This window comes from Vipera ursinii (assembly GCF_947247035.1).
Source record: "Vipera ursinii genome assembly, chromosome: 8".
In the NCBI taxonomy this organism is placed as follows: Eukaryota; Metazoa; Chordata; class Lepidosauria; order Squamata; family Viperidae; genus Vipera; species Vipera ursinii.
Window position 1 is genome coordinate 16,529,354 of NC_139519.1, and position 26,197 is coordinate 16,555,550.

The 26,197-nt window shown below is 38.6% G+C and overlaps 1 protein-coding gene across 2 annotated transcripts; it reads right to left on the bottom strand.

Moving 5' to 3' along the window:
• Positions 1-11,446: 11,446 nt before the first annotated feature.
• Positions 11,447-26,018, bottom strand: CCDC15 (coiled-coil domain containing 15). 2 transcript variants are annotated; one of them, XM_083368259.1, is made up of 11 exons: positions 25,936-26,018; positions 23,590-23,797; positions 22,437-22,586; positions 21,726-21,908; positions 21,474-21,587; positions 20,529-20,669; positions 19,873-19,974; positions 17,870-17,973; positions 15,602-15,817; positions 13,923-14,071; positions 11,447-12,522 (listed from the first exon to the last, which is right to left on the bottom strand). In XM_083368259.1, the coding sequence occupies exons 2-11, from the start codon at positions 23,761-23,763 to the stop codon at positions 12,404-12,406; spliced, it is 1,452 nt and encodes a 483-aa protein (XP_083224385.1). In that variant the 5' UTR covers positions 23,764-23,797; positions 25,936-26,018; the 3' UTR covers positions 11,447-12,403. The 2 variants fall into 2 exon arrangements, with proteins under 2 accessions (XP_083224385.1, XP_083224386.1); XM_083368260.1 differs by lacking the exon at positions 25,936-26,018 and adding an exon at positions 25,708-25,908.
• Positions 26,019-26,197: the final 179 nt, after the last annotated feature.

Below are 26,197 nucleotides of genomic sequence, written 5' to 3' on the forward strand. Positions count from 1 at the left end.
AGTTCAAATTAGAAATTAGAACACCCAAAATATCCATCAGAATTGGCTATCTGGGAGTTTCTGGTGCTGCAACTCCACATCTGATGGACACAAAGTTGGAGAAGATTCCACAAGAGTGTTTATGCAAAATAACAATTATTTTTTTAAAAAAACAAGCTTTCCACCCACCCATCTTTCTTTTTTTATAAACCATTAGTCTTTTTAAAAACTATATAACGAACCCTCTCACTTAACACATAAATCAACATAATTCCAAGAGCTTCCAGTAAACCTTAAACCAATCTTTGTATCCAGTTCATAAGAGAACACATTTTCTTCTCATTTTGATACTGTGAGACACCTTTGCTCAAAGTCATTTTGCACCATCTCATGCTCAATCTCAGCATTCATATTTTTATTAATATATTACCGGATGATTAGCAATACTTGGGGATGCTTGCATGATAAAGTGTCCTTTTTGCTCTAACAGAAATGGCATTTCACCTCTCTAGATGCAAGTTCCTCATCCCAGACCTACTTGAAAAATTATCTGGATGGCTGCCAACTTAATAATAATAAAGTTGGAAGGGAACTTGGAGGTCATCTAGTCCAACCCCCTGCTCAGGCAGGAAACTCTATACCATTTCAGACAAACGGCTGCCCTGTCTCTTCTTAAAAACTTCCAGTGTTGGAGCATTCACCGCTTCTGGAGGCAGGGTATTCCACTGGTTAATTGTCCTCACTGTTAGCAAGTTTCTCCTTAGTTCTAGGTTGCTTCTCTCCTTGATTAGTTTCCCTCCGTTGCTTCTTGTCCTGCCTTCAGGTGCTTTGGAGAATAGCTTGGCTCCCTCTTCCTTGTGGCAGCCCCTGAGATATTGGAACACTGCTATCATATCCCCCCTCATCCTTCTCTTCATTAAACTAGACATGCCCAATTCCAGCAGCCGTTCCTTGTATGTTTTAGCCTCCAGTCCCCTAACTCAGGGGTAGGCAACCTCGGCTCTTTTATGACCCATGGACTTCAATTCCCAGAATTCCTGAGCCAGCTTGGCTGGCTCAGGAATTCTGGGAGTTGAAGTCCATGAGTAATAAAAGAGCCGAGGTTGCCTACCCCTGCCCTAACTGAACGCTGAGACTTTTGTTAGAAAACCCTTTGTAAATTTCTCTGCAAAGTGGGAATTGATCATTGCTGGGAGGAAACATTTCCCTCTCCCCTACACCGGCCCTACAGCGGCCGCGAGAGTTGTCTTGGGAGTTTCCCGGTACTCCCATGTTACACCTTTGCTCCGCGAGCTACATTGGTTACCAGTTGTCTTCCGGGTGAGGTTCAAGGTCTTAGTGATGGTTTTTAAGTCCCTACATGGCATGGGTCCGGAATACCTCGGGGACCACCTGCTGCCGGCGTCAACCCCCCTCCGCCCTGTGCGTTCCCACAGAGAGGGCCTCCTCAGGGTGCCTCCAGTCAGAGAATGCCGGCTGGTGGCCCCCAGGGGGAGGGCCTTCTCTGTGGGCGCCCCGGCCTTATGGAATGAACTGCCGGTGGAGCTCCGGATGGCACCGGATCTCCGCTCCTTCCGGCGCGGGTTAAAGACCCACCTGTTTGAACAAGCTGGCCTGGCCTGATGGGGAGTTAATTTGGGTTTTTAAATATTTGTATATTTTACTGTTTTATCTTGGGCATTAATTTAATTCTATTTTAACTTTTGTAGTTTTGTACTTTTATTATCTGCCCTGTTCACCGCCCTGAGTCCCTAGGGAGAAGGGCGGTATAAAAATTTAATAAAACTAAAAACTAAACTAAACCGTCTCAAAGAACCCCAGGCGGAGTTTTCTTTTCAGCACCAGCAGAAGCCATTGGATTCATCCACACCGTTTAAGTCATTTGTGCAATTCATTATTTTTTTTTGGTTTTTAATGTCACTGTTGCATTTTAAAAAAAAAAAATGGAGAAAGGGGTTGGGACCAAATCAGCCCTAGTGCCTTTCAACCCTACAGGAAGGTCTCATCAAGTTGACTGTTGTGATTTCTGTGATAGTCCCTTGGATCTTTAGACAAAATTGCTCTGGAATCCTTGAAGACCCTTGAGAGAAGCCTGCAAGATAGCATGGAGGCTGAAGGAGTAGGGAACGTATTGGTGACAATGACTTCTCTGCTTCTTTTCTCTATGGGAATGAGCTTCTGCGGTGCAGATGTTTCATTGCCAAATGAAGTGCAGCTTGCTCTTATTTTTATATATGTTTCATTGCCAAATGAAGGGAGTGCAGCTTGCTCTCATTTTTATATACCAGTGGCTTGCCCTGTCAGTGTTGGTAGGAGTCTTCTTAGCGGTTCCTTGATTGGCTGATTTGAGTGGTCTGTAGATGTTGTTTATCTCAATGTGCCTGTGGATGGCAGAATTGTCTGAGTGTCAAGCCTCCAGGAATTCCCTGGAGTTTTGGGATTTGGCTTGATCTTGGATGCTTACAGTTTCCCAGTTGAAACTATGGTCGAGTCTGTCTGTGTGCTGGGAAATTAAAGGAGTTTAAGGAGTTAAGGATTTCTGTGACGATAAGGAATACTTTAATTCAAACCATGTCCCATCTGGCTAGTGCCTATATATTTTAACTTTTTTTGTGGGCTGCTGAGCTCCTTAGGACAGGGGTCCCAAAGCCCCAGTCTGTGGACCAGTACCGATACCGGTCCACGGCATGCCAGCAACCAGTCCGCACAGACAAGCAAAGCCCCATCCAGGTAGCACACAAAACCATGCACCCTCCGGTCCGTGGAAAAAACTCTCTCCACGGAACCGGTCCCTGGTGCCCAAAAGGTTGGGGACCTCTGCCCTAGGAAGAGGTATTGTGTACCCTGCTTGAATTCAGTAAACATGAATACCATCACACACCAAGTATCTCCACAACACGTGTAGTCTTTTTGCTGGCTCCACACTGAATATTTTCAGTTACTCCAACTTCGTTCACTATCACGTTTTGTTTATAATCCTAATGCACATGCTGCCTTCCATGTCCTGACGTCTTCTCCAACAGCCTAGAAGCATTCCATTCAAATCTTGATAACGCTATTTGGAGATAGAGAGAACTGCACTTCATTCTGTTCTTGATAAGCTATCTGCAAATATTTAGTCAGTCCTGCAGAGAGGTGATGTCAGCTTGCTTCTCAAACTTGACCTATGCTTTTTGCTTGCCGAAAAACTGGACTTTTAATTGAAATGTATTTAAATTTCCATCAAAAATTGCTGTATGGAATTTGAGAAGCTGCAATCTGAAAAGATGATCCTTTGGGGGAAAAAAGAAAGTACTTTTTTTGGTCTGGAGAATGAACCAAAGAAGCCATGGCTCGCTGAACTGTCTTTTTTTTTTTAAATTAAAAATTGTGTACAAATCCATGCATTAGGAGGCCTGAGCATAAGCATGCTTGGGAATGTTCTGAGCATTTAAAGAGACACAAACCAATCACAATCCAAGTTAACACAGTTCTCTCTTTCAAGTAAGAACCTACAAGTGAAATTGATGCATTTGTTCCTTTTTGTTTCTGAATATGAAATGCATTAAATAATAGACTACATCTATCAGTAACTACATCTCTAGACTATATCCAGTGCTTTTTTTGTAAAAGAAAAAGGTGCTGGAACTCACACATGTCATACAACCCGCCTTGCCTACCCTACAAGGGTCCATCCAAAAAAGGTGCCGGAACTCCGTTCTGGGCGTTCTATGACAAAAAAATGCCCTGACTATATCTATCAATAACATTCAGAATCTATGTTTGCTTTTTGCAGGTACAATTCAGGAATCCTGGAGTTATTTTAGAAAATTAGAATGTAGCAGTTGAACGGATAAGAATTTGATCAAATTTTCTTAAATGTCAATAGAAAGAGTAGTTGTTCCACAATATTTTACAAATATTCACCTGCTTAGAAATCTAAACGAATGACCCAGATATAATACAGAAAGGAATGAAGTGAATAAAAGCAATCATCTTCCCCTTATATCTAGCTGACAGGAGACATTAGTATCTAAGTGGAGAATGACTAAAATTCTGCAATTTGTATAGGGAAGCTAATAAAGTGGTATTCAGTAACCTTGATAATTTATAAAACTAATGGATAATCCTCTTAAGCAAAGACTATACAAATAAATGTTTTTATGTATTAATACTGAAGAGAAGATAGAGAAAAATAACTAAAAAGGCTTAGATTCCTTGGGAACACCAGTTCTTATCTCTGCGCACAATTGATGAGTATATATATATATATATATATATATATATATATATATATATATATATATATATATAAACCTTTTCTCTTCAAATTCCAATAGATATGCTTGTTTGCAAGCTGATTCAACAGAGGAAAGTAAAGTATAATTCTCATGTTTTAACAAAATGGCTACTTTCCTATTTACTGATAATTATTATTCTGCAGACTGGTTTATTTTATCTCTGAGTTTTCAAGAAATAAACCCAGTGGCACATAGATTAAGGAGTCTTGAGAGATTTCCCATTTTATTTAAGTGGAGATTAAAGAATCAGGTGCACAACAGAAAAAGTAATTAGAGTTACGCAGACACTTTAAAAGTTTATAAATTTTTTTTCTCATTTCAGAAACGAATGTTTAGCTCACGGGTGCTGAGCATAAAACACAATCGCATGTTTAAAATTCCATCACAATAGCAATTTAGCAACACAGATGTTGAGATTAAACAGTTCAGTATCATTTGATTCAATACGATGCAGTGAAGCACCAGCCCATCTGCCAGTGTAGGAAATATATACTTAATAATGTTCTGCCATTCAAAGTGTTTGGCTAATTTTGAAAATACCAGAATTCTCATCAAGAAAGTTTTATTTCAGCTACGTGTTTGTAAAATATTAACAGCACTTGTTGCAGCATCCCCACGGTCAAACAATCAAAATTCAGATGATTGGCAACTGACTCATATTTATGACGGTTGCCATGTCCTGAGGTCATGTAATCATCCTTTTCAACCTTCTGACAAACAAAGTCAATGGGGAAGCCAGATTCACTTAACAACAGAGTTACTAATAACTGCAATGACTCACTTAACTGTGGCAATAAAAGTCGTAAAATGGGGCAAAACTCAACAAGTGTCTCACTTAACAACATAAATTTTGCACTCAACTGTGGTCATAAGTCAAGGACTACCTAAACTGGGTTTTTCCCCTAATGCTTCTCCTACATAAGGGGCAGTGAAAGAGCTGATTAGTACAAAATTCAACATTGAAATTATTTCTTTAGGATCCAAAACATTGATGGTGTTTCTTGCAAGGTTGGCAAAAAATGCGGGATTTGATTTTAGTAAATCTGAAGCACTTTTGTCACTATGAATCAAGGAATGCATTTATCTTTTTTTCTAGGCTACTCTTATTATGTTATGCTTTCATTTCGGTAAGATAATTCTTTTTATCCAAACATTTCAGAGTGGCTTTACGCCACCAAGTGATAATTAACCCTTAATGCCACTTTTCTCATTCTAGGAAACCTAGTCAATGACTCCTGACTTAGATTGCCCAGTAAGGCATTAAATGATCATTTTTAATGACTGCTGATAAAAAACCTTTGGTTCTAAAGATACTTTAGATTTATATTACCAATAGCTATGGCAACATTAAAGCAACATCAGCTAACTGTCAACAAATTAAAAAGTCATCATCTAGTTCCACTTTCTAATTCACTATATTCTCATCACCCCAGGAGTTAAATGAGCTGATTTGGTAATGAATGCTTTACAACCAACATTTGTTTCAAGAAGGAAAATAACTCTCAAACCTATCTGAAGCTTATTCATTTTTAAAAATTAATTATACATAATTATTAAAAAAAATAAGATACACCTTAGGGTTAGGGTTAGGTCACCATGAACTCATAGAGGAAAATGGACATTGCCAACAAACTCAGAGTGCTTGGGTATGGTTAGGAGGTCACTGACTTTTCTAGCCTGCCCTATCTATGTTCCCTTATGAAATACATGGGAAAATCCCATTGGAGGAAAATTCCACTTAGGGTTAGGGTTAGGTCACCATGAACTCATAGAGGAAAATGGACATTGCCAACAAACTCAGAGTGCTTGGGTATGGTTAGGAGGTCACTGACTTTTCTAGCCTGCCCTATCTATGTTCCCTTATGAAATACATGGGAAAATCCCATTGGAGGAAAATTCCACTTAGGGTTAGGGTTAGGTCACCATGAACTCATAGTGCAAAATGGACATTGCCAACCAATTCAGAGTGCTTGGGTATGGTTAGGAGGGCACTGACTTTTCTAGCCTGCCCTCTCTACGTTTCCTGGTAAAATACATGGGAAAATCGCATTGGAGGAAAATTCCACTTATTAACTGTTTTTGGAAATGTTAGGGATTGCTTAGAATTCAAGAAAAGTTTCAGTTGTTACAGAAGCTTTATCTCAATTCCTCCTCTCCTGAATTACCACTGTGTATAGATGAAATTGTGAATTTTACTAGGTAATTAGACGTTTTTACAAATTTTTACAAACACAAAAACTCCACACACACAAACACACATAGAAATACACACACAAACACATCTAAGGAGGAGAAATGTTTTTTTCACCTTCAAAAATATGCAGAAAAAACGTTGCATGTTCATTGCCTGTTAAAAGATACCTTCTGGCATAAAGGCTTTGAATATTTAGACCTGGTGGAAAAAAATGTAACTTTGCAACAATGTTTATTCAATCAAATTAAATTATGTCTGTTACATTTTGTAACTATACTTTCCTCCAAGTCTGCAAATCTTTAAGTAAACTATTGTTGTGATGGCAAAAAGTTATATAATGCGATGAAACCTGTTACTCATTGTCCCAGAGACCTAAAGGAATCACGCTTATAAAATCTGTTAGCATAATCCTCAGTAACATTATGAAGGCAATAAAATTTGGCCATGTGTTTTTCTTCCCAGCAATAGAGGTATTCATTGTTTCTTCAAACAGGAGCTACTGCACAATTTGATTTAATGTTCATTCCCTCTTTGTCATGTTTGAACCAAAGAAAACAGTAGATGCTAAAAGATTTATATGAAATATTGCAGAAGATGGCACCACGAGCCCGTTCCTTATATTTTAAGCCTCCTATTGTGATAGAACATGCAATCCAATCCTCCTTGTGTTGGCAAGCAAATGTGATTATACCTCCTAGAGAAAACTAATGATTTTTCCCCTGTCTGGATCAGGACCTGTTTGGTGTGATGGTGAAAGACGAATCTCCAATTGTAAATGGTCAACAAGTTTCAAGCAAGGCCTTTTATTTTTCCCCATGAGCAAAACAAAAGAGTATAATTACTGTTTGTAGGGCAGCCGATGGTTTCTATGTATAGGTGAGTCTAGGGGTGATCATTCCTCCTCAGCCTTGGCAAGTTTAAAATGGATGGGCTTCAACTCCTGCTGGAAGCCCTGTTGCGAGTCGGGATTCGAAGTTCACCCATCTTAAACTTTCCAAGGAAAACGCCAAGCAATTCAAAGGGGTTGAGTTGGATTTACTTAACAAGTGCATGATTTACTTAACAACTGTGCTTGATTCGGGTTGTTAAATTGGGCACAGCTCACTTAACTGCCTTGCTTAGCAATGGAAATTCTACTCCCAATTGTGATGGTAAGTCAAGGACAATTAGATGTGCCAAACAACACTGTATATATTAACATTGTATACATTATTTTCCCTCGTGCCATCACTCTGCTGAACACCTAATTCCCACAGTACTGTCTTGTCTAAGGATATTTTCCCAAGCGGTATAGCTGGATTATTATAAGCCTTCGAATCTTTTCTATTATCTTCTCTTATTGGTATCGTTATTATACCAGTATTACTTTGTTGTTTGTATGTACACTGAAAGCTTACGCATCGGAGACAAATTCCTTGTGTCCAATCATACTTGGCCAATAAAGAATTCTATTCTGTTCTGTTCTGTTCTGTTCTGTTCTGTTCTATTCTATTCTATTCTATTCTATTCTATTCTATTCTATTCTATTCTATTCTATTCTATTCTAATTTTCTATATTATTTTATACTCTATATTCTATTCTCTTCTGTGTTGGAAACACAAATTCATTATTTTCCCCTTCTTGTGCAAATCCACAGCTACAGTAAAAATCATTGTGTAGATTCTGCAGCCTGTGATTTGTCTAACTATGCCTCCTGGTGGCTAATAGATGGTTAGCTTAAAAACAAACCACAGAGAGAAATAAGTGGGGAAACATTTAAGGAGCCGTTTGCCCCATGACCCTTGTTTTAGAGTGGCAAGAGTCAGCACGAACCCACTTACACCTCACTCCTATTCAGAAAGGCCCATAGGACCAATTACTGGGAATATCTTATTCTAAACGTAGGCTAAACAGATGACCTCTTAGAACATTATAGATTCATTACTTTTCATTAAAAGTTGAGCCTGTTCCAACCCACAGTAAAGTTCATTTTCTTTGTTATCTAGGTATTAGTTACCACTCCAGAAAGAAGTGTATGACTTGCAAAGGGCGAGACCCTATGTAAAAAGTATCATGGCATGCCTTAAATGCTTTATTAGGGGTTTGTTGTTCTTGCTGACGCAAGTAACTCATGAGTTATCGGCTAATAATTAGCATTAAAGGATACCATTAGAGTTACAAATGCTTTTTTGGTTTGCATTAGGCGCGACGCAAGTACAAGTCAACAGAAAAACAAGCTTCATGAAGCACTGTGGAAAAAACTTGCATTGCACTTTTTTAAATATTTGGTGCAGTTACTTAAAGGGAAGGGGTATTTTCCCAAAGTTTATGCAAAGGTGAACAAATTTGAGATTACCATTTCCTGGATTAACAACAAACACAGGAGGATTGCATTATATTGAGACGTATGTCCAACGTTTTCCAGAGGCTATGTGTTTATCTACCTATTCAAATTTCCAATTTATCTTTTTTTTGTGCCACAATGGAAACTTCAAGGCAGTTAAAGTGCATTAAAACCAGTGACAATAAATAACAAACAACTCCTGCTGACTGAATGCTTTTGCCCATGATCTACAGTATGTGGCAGCTTTCTTTATAGCTTGGAATCTGGTTACCTTTTGGATGGTCACTTGGTAGAATTTAGATGCCCTACATTACAAGACCTAACAGGGAGAAGGTGCTCCAAATATCCACCCTGAAGGAAATTGGGGGACTGCAACCCAGGAACTGACTTTCTAAGCAGATAGTTTATTGATAGGTCTTACAACCCCATTAAATCAAAAGATAAAACCACAAGGTCTAGTTCCAAGGTAAACTAGGTAAAAGAAAATGCAGTAATAAAATACGTGTGCTAAATAAAAATAATTAACAGATCCAATACATTGGCTTTATATGATAGCCTGAACTGTTCAATGTAACAGATTCTTAGGGAGCCAAATGTCACTGTGCAGATGCATTCTTGCTCTTTTATCCAGCAGCATTTCTAACGGTGAAGCCAAGTAGACATTGCAAGATACCTTTACTTTTGTCTGTTTCTAGAGGTAGTAAGAGTATTTCAAGCCAATGGCAAAGACTTTGCCAAAAAAACTAGTTTCCATCTACATAGCCAAAGGCACTTCAAGTTACTCATAGGTCATTCTGACTCCTATGGAACATTTCTATAAATGCATAGCTGTATTTCATTCTCATTAGCAGATTAAAACCTACTTTGATCAGCAACATCATACAATTAAGTGACCTTCTGCACAGTTGGAGAACCCAGGTTGCTCTGGTCCTAACTAGCAAGGTTACCTCAGGTAAGGCGAGACAGAGGAGAAGGCAATTTATTCGGGGTGGGTGGGTGGGTGTGGACCACCCAGCCAATAAATTCCACACTTTATAGCTTTCCAGATCCAATATAGTATTATTGGCATAGTCCACCATGTTGTACAGGCAGTGGAAATCAGCAAGAGACAGAGATTTTTCAGTATGGCTTTGAGCCAAATCCAAGCTTTTATTTTTGTTTAAAGTTCTTCCATCTCTTGAGTTCTTGGGATTTTATTTCTCTGACCCTTGCTACCACATGTATCCATCTAATAGCATACAACCAAAATTTAAGCATGTTATTTATTTATAGGGCCACCTATCTCACAAAAGTGACTCTGGGTGGCTGAACCAAGGTTAAAAATACAATATAAATACGTTGTAAAAATGTTCCTCCAAAACACCATGCCATAAAAAAACCCAATGGCTTGATTCACAGAACACACCCATTCTAACCCAACCTCATTATATTTTGCTTCTTGTGTGAACCAGCTCATGCTTTCAAAACAATCTAGTATTATGGCTGGCTTTATCTGAATTCATATTGCACATTCTTGGTTCGGGATCCATAGCAGTCTGAATGAAATTGGATCCCAGAGGTAGAATTTATCGTCTTGTTGACGAGGCAATAAATTAAAATATTAACAATTGAATAGTTTAGATTAAAAAAATTTAAAAATGTAAAACATTATAAAAACACAAAAAAATAAATAAAAATAAAATGAAGAGTTGGGGAGACTAGGAGTCTCATTTGATATCATTCTTGTTTTACCTTGTATTTGCTTTTTATTGTACCTAAAATTTGGCTGTTTCAATAGAGAATCATTTTTTTTACATTGTTACCGACACTGTGCTAACTTACAAAGAATGTAATTTAGAGAAACGACACAGCAGTCTAATTCTACAATAGAAATATAGGTGAATATGTAAGTTTCCAATACAACTTTTGCAAAATATAATATATACCAGACTGCAGATCTTTAGTAGGAAAAAGCCAAGATAACTAAGTACAGATCTATTTTTCCACCCATTTAGAAAGTTATTGAGCTTTAAAATGGTGCTAAAGTTACAAGACTAGACTGTCCTTGGAAATGAACTATCTGAAAAGACGTAAAAACTTGCTATAACCATTAACTAGACTGAAGCAAGATTTTTAACTTCTATATTTACATCTGTTAATAATCCTATTTTAATACTACCATTTAAAGAAAATCCAAGGATAAAGCTAATATGCCCACATTTATGGGGATTTAAAAATCTATGCTATTTTCCTATTTTATCAGTAGAAAATGATACAGATATTTTAAGAAAACCATAAGCCTGCATAGTAATTCTGGAAGTCTAATGCATCTACTGAAGAGAAAAGAAGAGTAGCGAATATTTTCACTACTGAGGATTTAATACATATTTTGTTTTCCCCCAAGATTGTAGTAACCAACATTATCAACTATAGTGGTAATTAGAGTATAACTGGGAGCGGTTTTGCACCTGTAATGCAACTTGGAACATTGCTAAGTCAATACCGTTTTGTTATTTAAAAATCTTGGTTAAACAATGAACGAATATAGCATCTGAAGCTATTTTTATACCATCACGTGTTGCAGGAAAAACACACAGACATTAAAAATGCAATTATATGTTATAATCCCTTCAATTTCTATTGCTAAATAATTTTTATAAGCAATTAAATTTACAAGAAGCAAACATGGTTTAGCAGAAAATCTTTTTCATGTGTTATTATTCCCAGAATTCACAACAGATATGCAGAATTGACAATAGACACTTGGTTATAAAACATAAAACATTTTTATTGGAATATGTCAGGAGCAAAGAACTGTTTGTCTGCACGTTACCTAACATTTATATCTGCAAAGCTTGAAAACTGGACAAGCTGACATAACAACCTTCCTGGTCAATGTGTACCAGAGACTCAGTTTTAAAATTTCACTTTTTAAATATAAAGAGTTCAGAGGTATTTCCTGTTCAAATATGTATCCAAATAATAATAAAAATGCATAGACGTGTGTATCACTTCAAGATTCTTAGTTGTCCTACGTCAAATGTCCAAATCACAAACAAGACTCTCAGTCTACAGCCGACATCAAATTAAAAATAAGTTCTGTAGGAGACTCAATTCATTTTATTCTAGAAACTGGGTTACGTTCTGTTTCTTCAATGTGAATATTCCTTCATCTTGTCTTGACACTGACTAAACATTGTGATGATTACTAACTTCTGTTCTTTTGGAGTAATCCCTTTCAAAAGTTTTCCTAAAGACCGAGGTTTACATTTTGCAATTTAACTTCCAAATCTTGGAGGAAGCAGATATCTTGGTTTGAAATCCAACACAAGACAGAATATATCTTAATATCGTATCCCACCCCCAAAGCACAAAACCCACCTAAACTTTGGGCACAACAAGTCTCACAGGCTGACAGATACAAATCTGGCTGGGCACAAAACTGATCTAAGAATGTGTTCCACCCATGAACCAATAACAAAGAATTTTGACAAATCAGCATCTTGTAGACAACAAAACACAGATTATTAGTCTTGGAAAAGTAAACAAATGTGAGAAGACTTCCTTTCTAAATTTATTATTTCAATCCAACCCAGGAGAAAATTCAGGAGTGATATGTTCATATGCACCAATTTCACAATTTTCTATCAGGAATTCTTAGAATGAGCATGTACAACGGCAAAGGTATGGACGGAAAGCCTTGTGTTTGAGCCCCTGTCCAAAATATCGCAAGATGAGATGACATTTTGCAGAGCTTGAGCATACGCTGAAAGAGAAATTAGCTTTATTGTGATATATAGAGTTTAAAAGGCAAAAGCAATGAAAAGCATGGTGGAGAATTATGTGCTACTTTAAAAAAAAACATGTTCTCTACAATGGTATAGGCTATACAGTCAATGTAGTAGTTCAAACAACGTTCATGGATTTTACTACCATAAGGTACAATCACAGGTTTAATCATTGGTTTTTTTAAAAAAAAATGTAGTAAAGGAAAATGAGTTTAGAGCAGAGGTCTTCAAACTTGGCAATTTTAAGACTTGTGGACTTCAGCTCCCAGAATTCCTCAGCCAGGGAGTTCACAAGTCTTAAAGTTGCCAAGTTTGAAGACCCCTGGTTTAGAAGATGTCTTTTCTAAATGTCAACGTACCAAATTTTAGGAAGGTTGCAATTGGGGCAGGACTTCCATTGTCACGGCTTTTGTTTTTCCCAGTCATATCTTGTTGGTTAGTAACTGGATGCCAGTCTGAACAGATTTTTGACCTGACTCAGCACAGCAATTTATTTAATAAGAAAATTTATATGGCCACTCAGCTCACTCATCCTGACTCCAGGCAGCTTAGAGAATTTCTTATCTAACTGCATAGCTATGAGTTTTATCAGTCTGATAGCAAAATGATTTCTTTCTTTAGGTTGTGCTGCTTGTCCATAAGAATCACTGTTCAAAGTCTTTGCACTATAAACAAAGTCACAAATTAAAGCTTTTCTTTATACAAAGGAGTTTCTCCAGAAGAGAGAACCTCCACTGGTTACACAATAATTAAAACAGTTTACTACAGTATGAAGCAGCAGGGATTTTATGTGACCAAACAGAACGTACAGCTGTGGATAGGCAAAGAATGAAAGTGTGAGCAAATTCTGTTGTGAAGTACAGTATCCTACCATCTTACGTCCTTTATTTCAGGAGCTTTGAAAAGAAATATTGCTTTAAGCTCTGAATGAACAATACCTGATTACACCAAGCAATCTTGGAACCTAATTTTGTTTATAACATACACCTCTGGCTGTTCTTTATGTAGTATTTAACTGCCAACATTTTTTAGCTGGTTACCACAATTGTAACTTAGATTCAGAGCTTTCCCTTTCACAGAACTGAAAAGCTCTCAAACTGAGGCAGAAGCCGAATTTGTTTCAAATCTTGTATCAACAACTGCAAGAGAAAAGCATGGAGGAAGATATTTCACACAAACTGTAATTAAAAATACTTTCCCAGAGCTATGGCAGATTAGCAATATTATCTCACTCAAAGTCAGTTTGCACATCTGGCACAGTGACATCTGAGTTGCCTTCTCTATTGCACCAGCTGTTTTAGAATACACTGAATAAAATCCAAATGAGGAGGACGGCTACTGAAAGCAATGGAGCAAGGGGGACTTCCAGATATGGTACCTTTGTGGTTTTTGTAGAACATACAGTTGTTGGCACAGCTATCGGGATGAGTGTCCCAGAAATCTAACCCACAGAAGCACAAAGGAGGCAAATGTATATTATACATGTCAATCTTCTCTTGCATCTGGGCTCGTAAGGCTTCCACGTATCTGCAAAACACATTTTTGTTTCTGTTCACCAACAGAGCCTTGGTGGAGCAGTGGGCTAATGCCTCCTTAAGTAACACCAGCTGCCTGCAATTAGTGCAGGTTCGCATCCCACCAGGCTCAAGGTTGACACAGCCTTCCATCCTTCCGAGATAGGTAAAATAAGGACCCAGATTGTTGGGGGCAATTAAGCTGACTTTGTAATAATGCCGCTTGGGGTGTGTGTGAAAGCCCTAATAAGCAGGCATATACATAGAATGAAGGCTACTGCTAAGCTTGTAAGCCGCCCTGAGTCTTCGGAGAAGGGCGGGATATAAATGGAATTAAAATAAAAAAAATAAAAAATAAATTTCAAAGCTTCAGTGCTAGAATCAAATTTTCCGGCTGACCCAGAAATCCGACCAGCATATTTCAACTTATTTACTTTTCTCCTGCAACAAACGAACAAAACCAAAAAAGGAGCTATGAAGCTACTTAGGTTTGTTAGGACACAAGCTTTTATGGACCTGGAAACAAGTTCGCAGGATTCATCAAGTATCGTTTTCAATCGGTGTGGAAATTAAATGAAGCTCCTGAAATGTTTAATTATGAAAATTAAAGCAATTAAAATATTAACATTAAATCATTTAATTGTTTTTTTTTTAAAAATACCCTGTATCACTACTTGGGACATCTTCAATCACTTAGCTACAGAAAAGGTACTGAAGCCTAATATAATTGCAGTAAGTTCAAAACACAAAACCTCAGAGAAGAATCAGCCATATAATGTAGTCTGGATTTAATAGGTTTAATAGGTAGTCTGGATTTAATAGGATGAGACTCTTACTGTATTTTCATCCGGATGTTATACGCAACTTAATGGACATTAGAAATAACAGGCATTCCTTCTCCCCTACTGTGATTTTTTTAAATCGGGCTGTACCGCATATCTGAAATGCTTGAAAAAATTCGGGAAAGGCACAAACCTCTAAATGTCCCCTCTCTTACTGAGAACTTCCTCACTCCCAGTCATCCAGGTGCCCACAGAAGAGAGCTGCAAGTAAATTGATGGGTTCATACAGAGGCAGGGGTTTCTCTAAGTACTCCTTGCATTCATGTTCTACCGTGGATGTAGGGCCTCAGCTGGTCTCTGGTCATTCTGCTTGTCCATAATCAGATGCTGATGCTGTGCCTGGCCATTCCTACAACTATCGGTCCTACAACTATCACCAACTTACTGTGAGAAACTGGAGCAGGGTAAGCAACTGAAAAGGTTGGCTGGAAGCACCTGCAAGCATTTTGACCAGGTTACTGGGGTGTTTGCTGGTTTAGCAACTTGATATAACTCTTAGAAATACTCAACACCTGGAGACATTCAGTTGCCTTTGACTGTGCTACCCATCAGTTATCTCCCGGAGAGATACTAGAGTGCAGGAAGGACCTTGGCCTTTAGACTGTCAGGAGCTAGACTAGGTGAATGTTTGTTCTGGTCTGGCAGTGCTTGTAAATGCCTGTTTATTGGATTCTAAACTCCCACTGAGACTTTTAACTCACCTGGAATATTCTTTGTTTTTTTGTGCTCTTTCCACTAGCTTTTTCTTTTCTTCAGGGTCTTCCAATTTCAACTGTTGTAGTTTTTCACAAGTTTTCCCCCTGGGGTGAGCATTTTTTTGTGGAGCCATCTCCCGTGTCCTTTTCTCCTTTGCTCGCTCTGCTTCCTGTATCCTCTGTTCCTCTGCACGGCGCCGATACTCTTTTTCTTTCCTAATTCTGTGGCAGACAAAATTTCCAATCATTCTGCATTAGGTATTGGAGTACAGAGTCCAAAGTTAGAGGAACACAACTGTCCATTCTATTTGGCTGTCAAATTTCTATATGAAATAAAGAGAAGATTATAAAATCTGGTTAAAAGCACATTACTGCTACTATAGTTTCAGCAAAGGTTGAAAACATAGCAATCAGCTTTGTATCTGATTTTAGCATTTTTCTGCATGGTACACTTGACTGTGTATTTCACATTACAACTTCTTTCCCCCCCTTACCTGCAAATGTTTGGTTTCTAACCAGCTATACTTTACAACAACAACAACAACAAAAATTCTCGAAATAGCAAATATAAAAGAGCAGCTAGGGGACCATGAAAATAAAACCTGCGGAGAAAGAAAGAGCTTCTAACGATAAACCCTGACAAAAGGAGTATTCCAGCTAGGGCATTCTGTATACAATTTATGAAAATAGCCATATTCAGAAGAAAGATATTCCCAAATATTAGTCAATCGGGCACAAGCAAGTTATTGCTTTTATGCAATTTCTAGACGTCCTAGAGGGATCTGGTTAGTCACTGCACGAAACAGAATGGTGGGTGAAATCGACCTTCAGCCCAAATCAGCAGGAGTCAATTGCGTAGCTGCTGCCAGCTTACTAAATCAAAAGCTCTTCAAATTGACGGAAAAACACAAGAATTTAAAAGGAAAAATATTTGTTTTAGAAAACCACACTGCTTAAGAAAACATAGCTGTTTAACTCTGCTGTTTTCCCCCCATAGGCAATCTCTTTAAAACTCAATATTTGTCCAGACTTTACTGCATCATTGTAAAGTTTTCACTAGTAAAATGCTATGGGAGCAAGGGCAAGTTAACCATATACTTACAATAAAGGACAGCATTCTCTCCTATATATAAAAAGGCTCTGCCAAGAAGGAATTTATCATAAGAGAAGATTCCTCAGATATTATGAGAAAGTGAATCTCTGCTTCAATGTACAACTTGCTCAGGTGACCTAAGATTCTTTTACCACTTTATTTTTTAAAAACTATATCTGATAAAATAAATTTTCTCTGGAGTCCAGATGTGCTTTTAAAAAATGACAATGGCATAGCTTGGCACCATTTTTTTTACTTTATTTTAGCGTAGTTCAGATTTTATTATTTATTTATTTAATTAAATTTTTATACCGCCCTTCTCCCGAAGAACTCAGGGCGGTGAACAGGGCATATCTTAAAACTACAAAAATACAAAAGTTAAAAAAAAAAAAGGCCCCATAACTATGACAGGAAAGGGAAAACTATAGGTCACAACAGCTGTGTTGCCAGCTGTCAGTTATTTCTGATACTCTCCTGGCCACTAAAAGGAATGAAATGTGAAGCTGGTGTGCTGAACAGTAAAATAACAGTCTGGTCTTTATTTCTGAGCTCCATAAAGGCATTTTTAGAAACCAAAAATGAGTGGCTATCACCTAGTAGTTCCTTAGACTGAATTTCCTTTCGAAAGTATTTTGTTGTTAGCTGTGAAGTCGTCTCCGACCCATCACAACCCCATGGACAACGTTCCTCCAGGCCTTCCTGTCCTCTACCATCTTCTGGAGTCCATTTAAGCTCACGCCTCCTGCTTCAGTGACTCCATCCAGCCACCTCATTCTCTGTCGTCCCTTTCTTCTCTTGCCCTCAACCTTTCCCAGCATGAGGCTCTTCTCCAGTGAGTCCTTCCTTCTCATTAGGTGGCCAAAGTGTTTGAGTTTTATTCGAAAGTATAGAGCGATATTATTTGTACCTTTACTTTCATAGCGCAAATTGAAACGATTCATTTTGTCTCCCCAAATATGTTAAGAAAAGAGGGGGAGGAAGTACTAAGACTGCTGAATTGGGAAAGGCTGACCGCAAGGAGAAACTGTTCTCAAATAACATTTCTATTGAGTGGAGAACTTTAATTAAAATCAGAACCCCTTCATCCGTTACCTACTTATGCAAAGGCACATTAACCATCATTTTTTTTTACATTCCAGAAATTATAGGCAAAAAAGAGTGGTCATCTACTGAATATGTACTTGTCCATTTTCCTCTGCCACTCCTTCTGTCTTTGCTGTTCCTTCACTTGTTCTCTTTCGATATCCATGAAGAGGCGCCTATACCTCAGATACTGGCTTTGGTGCTACGGAAACAAACAAACAAATAAAAACAAAGACCCAAGAGTTTCAGTTTGATCCTAATCCTGGATCGTGCTATTCCATATACCATTGAGAAAATTTTGACTTTATTCTTCTTCCTGATGACAGCAAAGGCATATAAATACAGCAAGGCCCATACCATTGATTTCACCTGGACCACCTGCCATTTCTTTGGGTTCTCAATGGTTACATTTAGAGTATATATTCTCACGAAATAATTAGATGAAGAATTAATAGTAAGTCTTCATTGATTAGCCCTTGGGCCATATCAAAGTGCAAAGTTCCAACAACAAATTGTTACTAAAATTTGATAAAGGCAATTTAAAATGGAATTTGATAAAATACAATTTAAAATGGAATTAAAATAAAATACAATTTAAGATGAAATAGTAATAAAATACAATCTAAAATGAAACTATAATAATGTACAACAATTTATAGATATAGATAAAATATGATAACATTATATTTCGGAGTCGCCCTTGCAATCTACCCCAATCAGTCCCACATATGCAGATCTCAACCGGGTCATTTTGTTTAAGTACTGTGCTACGTTAAATGTTATTTTCAAGTTCTGGCCGGACATAAGGTAAGTTATTTTGATATGGGGATCCCAATGGGTCATTCGTTTGGTATATAGACTAAGATACCTGTCTCTCACCCTCTTATACAGGCAACAGTCAAATAGGATGTGAGCCAGGTCCTCTACCTCTGCCACTCCGCAAATGCAGAGACACTCATTGTACGGTATAGCATGAAATCTCCCATATCTGACTATTGTGTCAAGCTGTTCGAATCTCGCTCTCGTAAATATCTCCCTAAGATGTTTTGGGAGTTGTAACTTCAAATAACTGTTTAAAAGGTTAAAAAGGGGTAGGTTAAAAATACAATATTAAAAGAGGTTAAAAAGTTAAAATAAAAATAAAGTAAAATAAAATAAAACTTTTACTTTTGGAGGAGCTCTTTACAGCTATTGCTGCCTGTCCACCATCTTGGCTGAAGAATTAATACATGATGAACCGGTATATTTTTCCTTTCCTTAGAATCTCCTCTGAATCCTATTAGATTGCAAGTCAGTGGGCAGGAACTATGTTTTAAAATTTTTGCGAGGTTTCTCAAATGTATCGTTAAACTCATCACATAATACACAATTTATCTCTAGCTTTATTAACACAAAAAGTGTAAAATTTAATGTCTTTTTTCCTTCCAGCCAAGGAACCTGGGCATTCCACATGAGAGATAGAAAATCTAAGTTAACTTTGGCTTATTTTGAAAAATAAAAAATGTCTATCCTGACATTGTTTGGATTTGTTTTTCACATACCTGTTCACACACATGCATGAATTGGGACATTAGCTCTCTCTGTGTTATCTTAACAGTTTAAAAATTCTAGTGCTTCCTATTTTTAGCGTTCAATAATTACGGAGTTTCACTGATATACATATTACAAGGTTATACGGTATCCTTATAATTTATTGGAGAAGTTCACCAAATAGATCTCTTCAGTTAGACTTCATTCTGCCGGCTAGCAATTAGACCACAATTAAATAAAGACTCCTAGCAACTGCACACAGGAAATCTTGGCACTGTTACACAAAGTCTGTCACTGCCATTTTCAAAGATGTATATTAAATTTTCACTATCCAACCTCACTATTAGCCTTGGAATTCTTAAGACAGCTTATCCAAGTCGACCTATACTGATTTGGGTAATATCTAGGATCGGGCCAAGCTGCCTAGTGCTGCCACCTATGGATAGAAACAATAATTCTAATCTTTACTCAGGGATCAGGAATGAGATGCATAATTAGGTACCTGATCAAAGGAATCTCCCTTTTAGTTATCATAATATTGAACAAGGTAAATTCATGCAAAACTATATACCTGCTTCTTCGATTGTTCCTTCTCCATTCCAGGCCAGAATATATGAACAGCCTGGGCCTCAGGATCAGCTGGATCATTACCTTTCAAGGCCTCATTATTTACCTGGAAGGAAAAAAAAGAAACCAAGAGAGTAAGCCTCTGTAACAGTCACACATGCGATCATAAAAGGCTACCGTTGAAGCCTGGATAGCTTTTTCTTCATATTTTTTTCAAGGTGTTTCTTCTTGCACGGTGTGCAACAGTGCAAACTTTAACATCCCCACACTGTCAAGGGAAGATTAAGATACTCCACATCCTATTACTATTATTAATATATTAGTATGAAAATAGGGGGGGGGGGGTTGGTTTTGATGAGCAGCTATAAAGTATTGTACCAAATCCTCAATTTCCATATTGTAGTCCAACGGTGGAGCCATCTTAGAATGCTATTGGTTCCCTGGGACTCCCAAGCCTGGTGATATAATCAGGTCTTGAGCGACTTCCAACAGGGATGGAGCTAACTTTGCGAGGGGAGGGGGAAGGGAGGGAGGATGTTGCATAAGGCAGATGACATGGCAGAGAACGCCCATTTTCTTGGGACTATCAAATGTAAAACCCTAACAGATGGTTAGTTGAACTCGACGTTAGTTACAAGTCTCATAGTTGAGAAGTCTTACTTTTTGAAATTCTGTGTTGTCCCAATTCCTTCCCTCTTGTTCTTGAAGTTCTGCTGGAAGATCATGGTGTCCCTTTAGAAGAAGTTCTCCCATATCACCCTCTTCTGGGCTCAGAGCAGTGGTGTGGCAAGGTTCTGAGTTCTAAAAAGAAACCCAGACATTCTATCTAAAGGTTTTGTATAAATTCATATAAAAGCTGGCTGCCAGCAATAACCCTAAATTGCAACTGTGGTCTTCAAAAATTATAAAAATATAGAACGAACCAGAAGATAGACACATCTAGCAAGAACATATATATATAGTAAGGACCTTATTTGAATCCTGTCTAGGTTTGGGCAACATGAAAGGAAATCGAGTGTCAATTCTAATGACGGACCTCTGTTCATTACGTTTTCTGCAAATCCATGTGGAGATGTGTCCCTCCAAGGTTGCATAAGTATTATGGTGCAAGGAAGATCCTTGTCTAACCTAATAACTTGCAGTTGATTTGCCAGAATTCTCAAAAAGGATATCTACTCCTATTTCTTGGAGCTGTGGTGGCGCAGAGGTTAGAATGCAGTATTGCAGGCTAACTCCACCCAATGCCAGGAGTTCAATCCTGACTGGCTCAAGGTTGACTCAGCCTTCCATCCTTCCGAGGTCGGTAAAATGAGGACCCAGATTGTTGGGGGCAATAGGCTGACTCTGTAAATTGCTTAGAGAGGGCTGTAAAGCACTGTGAAGCAGTATCTAAGTCTAAGTGCTATTGCTGTTCAAAAGTAGGCAGAAGCTTCAGTGTGGTAACCAGGACTTGCAGTTGCCTAAATGCCCAATTTTCCTGCCATGCCTTGAGTTACAATTTTAAGGAAAACTTAGTAAATGGAAATTTAATTCTCTGCTTTACAGCCAAATAAATACTACAGTTCTTAGCATGCATGACATTATAAGCATTTCTGTACTAGTGACCTGTCTTTTTGGAGGATTCTGACGAGCACCTCCTGGATGTTCTGAAACATTTCCTTCTGGAATAGCTTTTCGAGAAGCCAGTTTGTGACGGACCTGTTGCACCGTTTTCCTTACCTGAAAGAAGAGATTTATACAAGGAAGGAGACAGTACACGTTGCAAACAGGGTTTACTTGTCATTAAATGTATTAATGTATTAATACCTAATTAAAGTATTAAGTCAGAGAACTGAAAACAGAAAAAAAAACATTTACAGTTTTGGCCAGCTCTGAGAACTGCTCCGGTTCATAATCAGCCTGTTGTACATAGTCCACTTTGTCATTGGAATCGCCAATGGCAGAATCCCTGGTAGATCTGTAGAGGCATGTATTTTTCTTGGGGGTCAACCGCAACGCAGAATCTGAAAACCCTATAATAATAGAGCTTTCTTTCAGGGCCTGTCAAAGGAGAAAAAAAGTGTGAGAGTGAGCTGCGTACAAGCTTAAAATGACAATGAGAAAGAAGCAGGTATCAAATAATTGGAAAGCAAAAATATACGGTAAGATCAGCAGTTGTAAACTGCAACAGATACATATGATTAAAAATAACCTTTGAAATATCATTTTATTGACAAATGGATCTAGTAAATAGTTTTCTTATGTATTTGGGAAATAGCTATCTGAGAATTAAATTGCAGTAAATATAAATTAAAATAACCTCAAGAAAGGCTTAACAGCATCAGTTGAAATATGTAATTAAGTAGCCTGGGGAACTAACTATTGGTGTAGATCTTTTAACATTCAAAAATCAAGACCACCCAACACTTTTGTTAGTTAGGCTAAAATAATTACATTTATGTCTAAGAAAATAAACAGACTGACTACAACCACAGTACTCCCCAAACTAAACTGATGCCTTTTTATTCCAGAGAAATTCAGTTTTCAAGAAGACATTCACAGACGTATTTCACAGAAATAGAACCTTACAGCTTCGTAAGAGGTCTTCAGCTGTTGTTTCCTCTTTAGATTAACACGTTGGTTCACCCTGTGTTTTACCTCCTGCTGAAAACGTTTCAATGTTTTTTCTTTTTCTTTTTGTTGTTCTTTGTATACTTTTTCAACCTGAATAGCTGTGGCCTATAGAAATAATTAGCATTAAAACAGATAAACAAGGGAACCAGACTTCAGAATAGTATCTCGCTAGTTGTTACTGCTTACTACGTTTTGCTAATGCAACACTCTTGCCTTTATAAAAGCATTCTTAGGATCACTTTGTATAAAGGTAAAGGTAAAGGTTCCCCCCCACACATGCGTGCTAGTCATTTCCAACTCTAGGGGCCGGTGCTCATCTCCGTTTCAAAGCCGAAGAGCCGGCGCTTGTCCGAGGACGTCTCCGTGGTCATGTGGCCAGCATGACCAGATGCCAAAGGCGCACGGAGCGCTGTTACCTTCCCACCGTAGTGGTCCCTATTTTTCTACTTGCATTTTTACGTGCTTTCGAACTGCTAGGTTGGCAGAAGCTGGGACGAGTAACAGGCACTCACGCTGCTACGTGGCACTTGGAATTCGACCCACCAAACTGCCGATCTTCTGATCGACAAGCTCAGCGTCCTAACCCACTGAGCCACCGCGTCCCTTTGTATAGGTAGGTCCTATTAATACTGAAGACACATATTATACACTTTTGATTTGTACCATTAACACAATTGATGACAAGGATTCTAATTTAAACATAACACCAATCAGTGTCCTTCCAAATGTTAGATTCCAGTATCTCTGGGACTTAACCAGAATGGCCTATTATCAGAGTTGACAGTAATTGGAGTCTAACAGCAACTGCAGTGCTACATACCCCATTTAGCTTAATTAAAAGGAAAGGAGTAAATCACAGCCTAAAATTATAAGTTGTTTTGATGTTTACCATTCAAAAGTATATTGCCATTACAGAATCTCTCCGAACAGAAATAGTTGTTAGATAACTACAGTACAACTTGAAGAAATTTTAGATTTCATCTCCAAAACCTTAGAAGTGTCTGAGATTTCATTGAACCACTGCCAGGTGGGAGTAGAAAGTGAACCAGATGGTTTAACAGTCTGAATTTTTGATATTGATTTAGGTAACTTGATACTTAATACTCACAAAAGCTGGGCTCTCTTCTCCATCATCTTGGGCGCTTTCTACCCAGGCCCCAACAGGTGCTATGCACTGAGTTCTTCCTGCTAATACATTCCAGTTGACTGATGGAGGCCTCAATTTAGTCTGTGCAATTTTCTGGGGACCATGTTGTTGCAGCCCCTTCTTGGGAGGTACCATCTCAGCAACAAGACAGCAGTAAGGCTAGGGTTTCCTATGGAAAGACATAATTATGTTCAATAAGCATTAGATTATAAGGGAAAAAAACCCAGCTGTATTTATGTGCCAGCATCATGTATCAGTAAAGTCTATCTCATTATGTGAAATCCCCTTAAAAACTTTAAAATAGAATTAGGTCTTCCTAACTGGCTGGGCCAAAAAAAGTGGTGGTGGTGGGGATTGAGAAGAAGGTATTTTAGTTTTTTTCCTAAGTTTTCACCAGAGATTTAAAGACCACGGGCCTTATGGAACAGAGCTAAATAGAATTCTTTTGGGTTTTTTTTTTGGGGGGGGGGCTATGTATGTACAGTGTACCCTTTTCCCATGCTGTGCTCTGTGGCAAAATGCTGGGATGTAACATTTAAAAATTACATAGATGCACCTGCTCATTTGCCTGAATGTCTGCAGGCCTGTCCACACACCTGTAAACAATAAATATCTGAACAATTCTCAGCATTAAAGGTGCCATTTTCTGCAAGGAACTTTATTAAAAGGTGGGGCACAGTATATAAATAGCCAGGTAAGAACACAAGGAAGTGTAGGCGTCACGTGAAAACACTGCATTGGGGCTGCGTTGTTGCTGCCCTCTGGGAGGAGGTTTTGAAGTATTTCTAGCAGGACTACCAGATTCTGTAATAGCTTTGTTCCCTAAGCCATCTGTCTGGGAAACTCGCAAGATTCATTTCTCTCCCCGTACATCTGAACTAGATTGTGTTGTTTCTCTGTGCCATAGAATATATGTGGGTATGTGGGTAAATGCATAATTATTTTTTTGGTCATATTTATGCAGTGCATATTGGAGGTGGGTATCCTGCGAGAGCTGTAGACAATGACACCTCATTTTAATGTATGCTGATTAATATACATTTAAAGTAACAATATTCTATTCTATTCCCCATTCCATCTTCTATTCTATTCTATTCTATTCCATTCCATCTATTCTATTCTATTTTCTATTCTATTCCATCTTCTAGTCTATTCAAGGAGAGAAGCAACCTAGAACTAAGGAGAAACTTCCCGACAGTTAGAACAATTAACCAGTGGAACAACCTGCCTCCAGAAGTGGTGAATGCTCCAACACTGGAAGTTTTTAAGAAGAGACTGGACGGCCATTTGTCTGAAAGGGTATAGGGTTTCCTGCCTGAGGAGGGGGTTGGACTAGATGACCTCCAAGGTCCCTTCCAACTTTTTTTTATTTTTTAATTTTAATTCCATTTATATCCCGCCCTTCTCCGAAGACTCAGGGCGGCTTACAAGCTTAGCAGTAGCCTTCATTCTATGTATATGCCTGCTGATTAGGGCTTTCACCCCCCCCCCAAAGTGGCATTATTACAAAGTCAGCTTAATTGCCCCCAACAATCTGGGTCCTCATTTTACCTACCTCGGAAGGATGGAATGCTGAGTCAACCTTGAGCCTGGTGGGATGTGTGTGTGTGTATTTATTTAAGAAAATTTATATTGCCACCTAACTCACACATGGCAACTCAAGGCGGATCACATGGATATAAAAACACCCACCTTTTTAAAAAAAAGTAATAATAATAATAATAATAATAATAATAATAATAATAATAATAATAATAATAATAATAATAATAATAATAATAATATAATAACAATAACTTTATCATTATTATTATTATTATTAATTCCCTATTCCCTTACATTCCATATATCCTATCCTATCCTATTCCCCCCGTTGCCTCCTTTTGGCCCCATGCCACCCTCCAGGGCTTCTAATACGCTTCCTTCCCAACCTTTTGTCTACCGAGGGAGATTTTTGCGAGACGGTGTGAGGTCGCCATCACCGGGCTGCACCCGCCGCCCGGAGAACCCACTGGGGAGCCCTTCTTTCCGGTCCCGGGCCCATAAGCTGCCTCCGCGGCCCGCGGGGAACCTTCCCACCTGTCCGCAACAGCCCCCGCAGGAAAGATCGCGTCCCTCCGGGTTCACGCCATCCCAGAGGCCGACCTTCGTCTCGCGGCTTCCCCGTCCTGGCTCGGATCTAGACTCGGAGTCAACCGCTACCATGGCAACCCCTCCTCCCGCGAGATTTGGCACCGGTACCGCTTGACCTCTGACGCCGCTGCCATGGCAACCAGTCCCCCCCCCCACTCGCGTCTCTTTCCTCACCCCCGCTTCGCTTTTCTCTCTCTCTCCAACCGTCGTTTCAAAACCTCCCGCCACTTCCGCTTCAACCGCGCGATGACTCCTCCCCGTCTTCCACCGGGCACCAATCCATGCGGAGAAAAGGCAATGATGTCACAGTTAAGCCAGGCCCAGCCGTGTAATTGGTCGGTGTTCTTTTACTTACAGCCTTTGGTCGCGCTTTGGGAGGAGGATCCATTTGAAATTTGACCCCGCCCTTTAACTCCAGGCCCCTCCTACCAAGCCT

Bases quoted from the DNA above. Each gene is read 5' to 3' on its own strand.
- CCDC15 (XM_083368259.1), bottom strand. From the start codon at position 23,763: ATGGTACCTCCCAAGAAGGGGCTGCAACAACATGGTCCCCAGAAAATT. The intron at 22,587-23,589 runs GTGAGTATTAAG...TTATTTCTATAG, and splicing joins GAGAAGAGAGCCCAGCTTTT to GCCACAGCTATTCAGGTTGA. The intron at 21,588-21,725 runs GTAAATGTTTTT...CTCTTCTTTCAG, and splicing joins TCTCAGAGCTGGCCAAAACT to GTAAGGAAAACGGTGCAACA.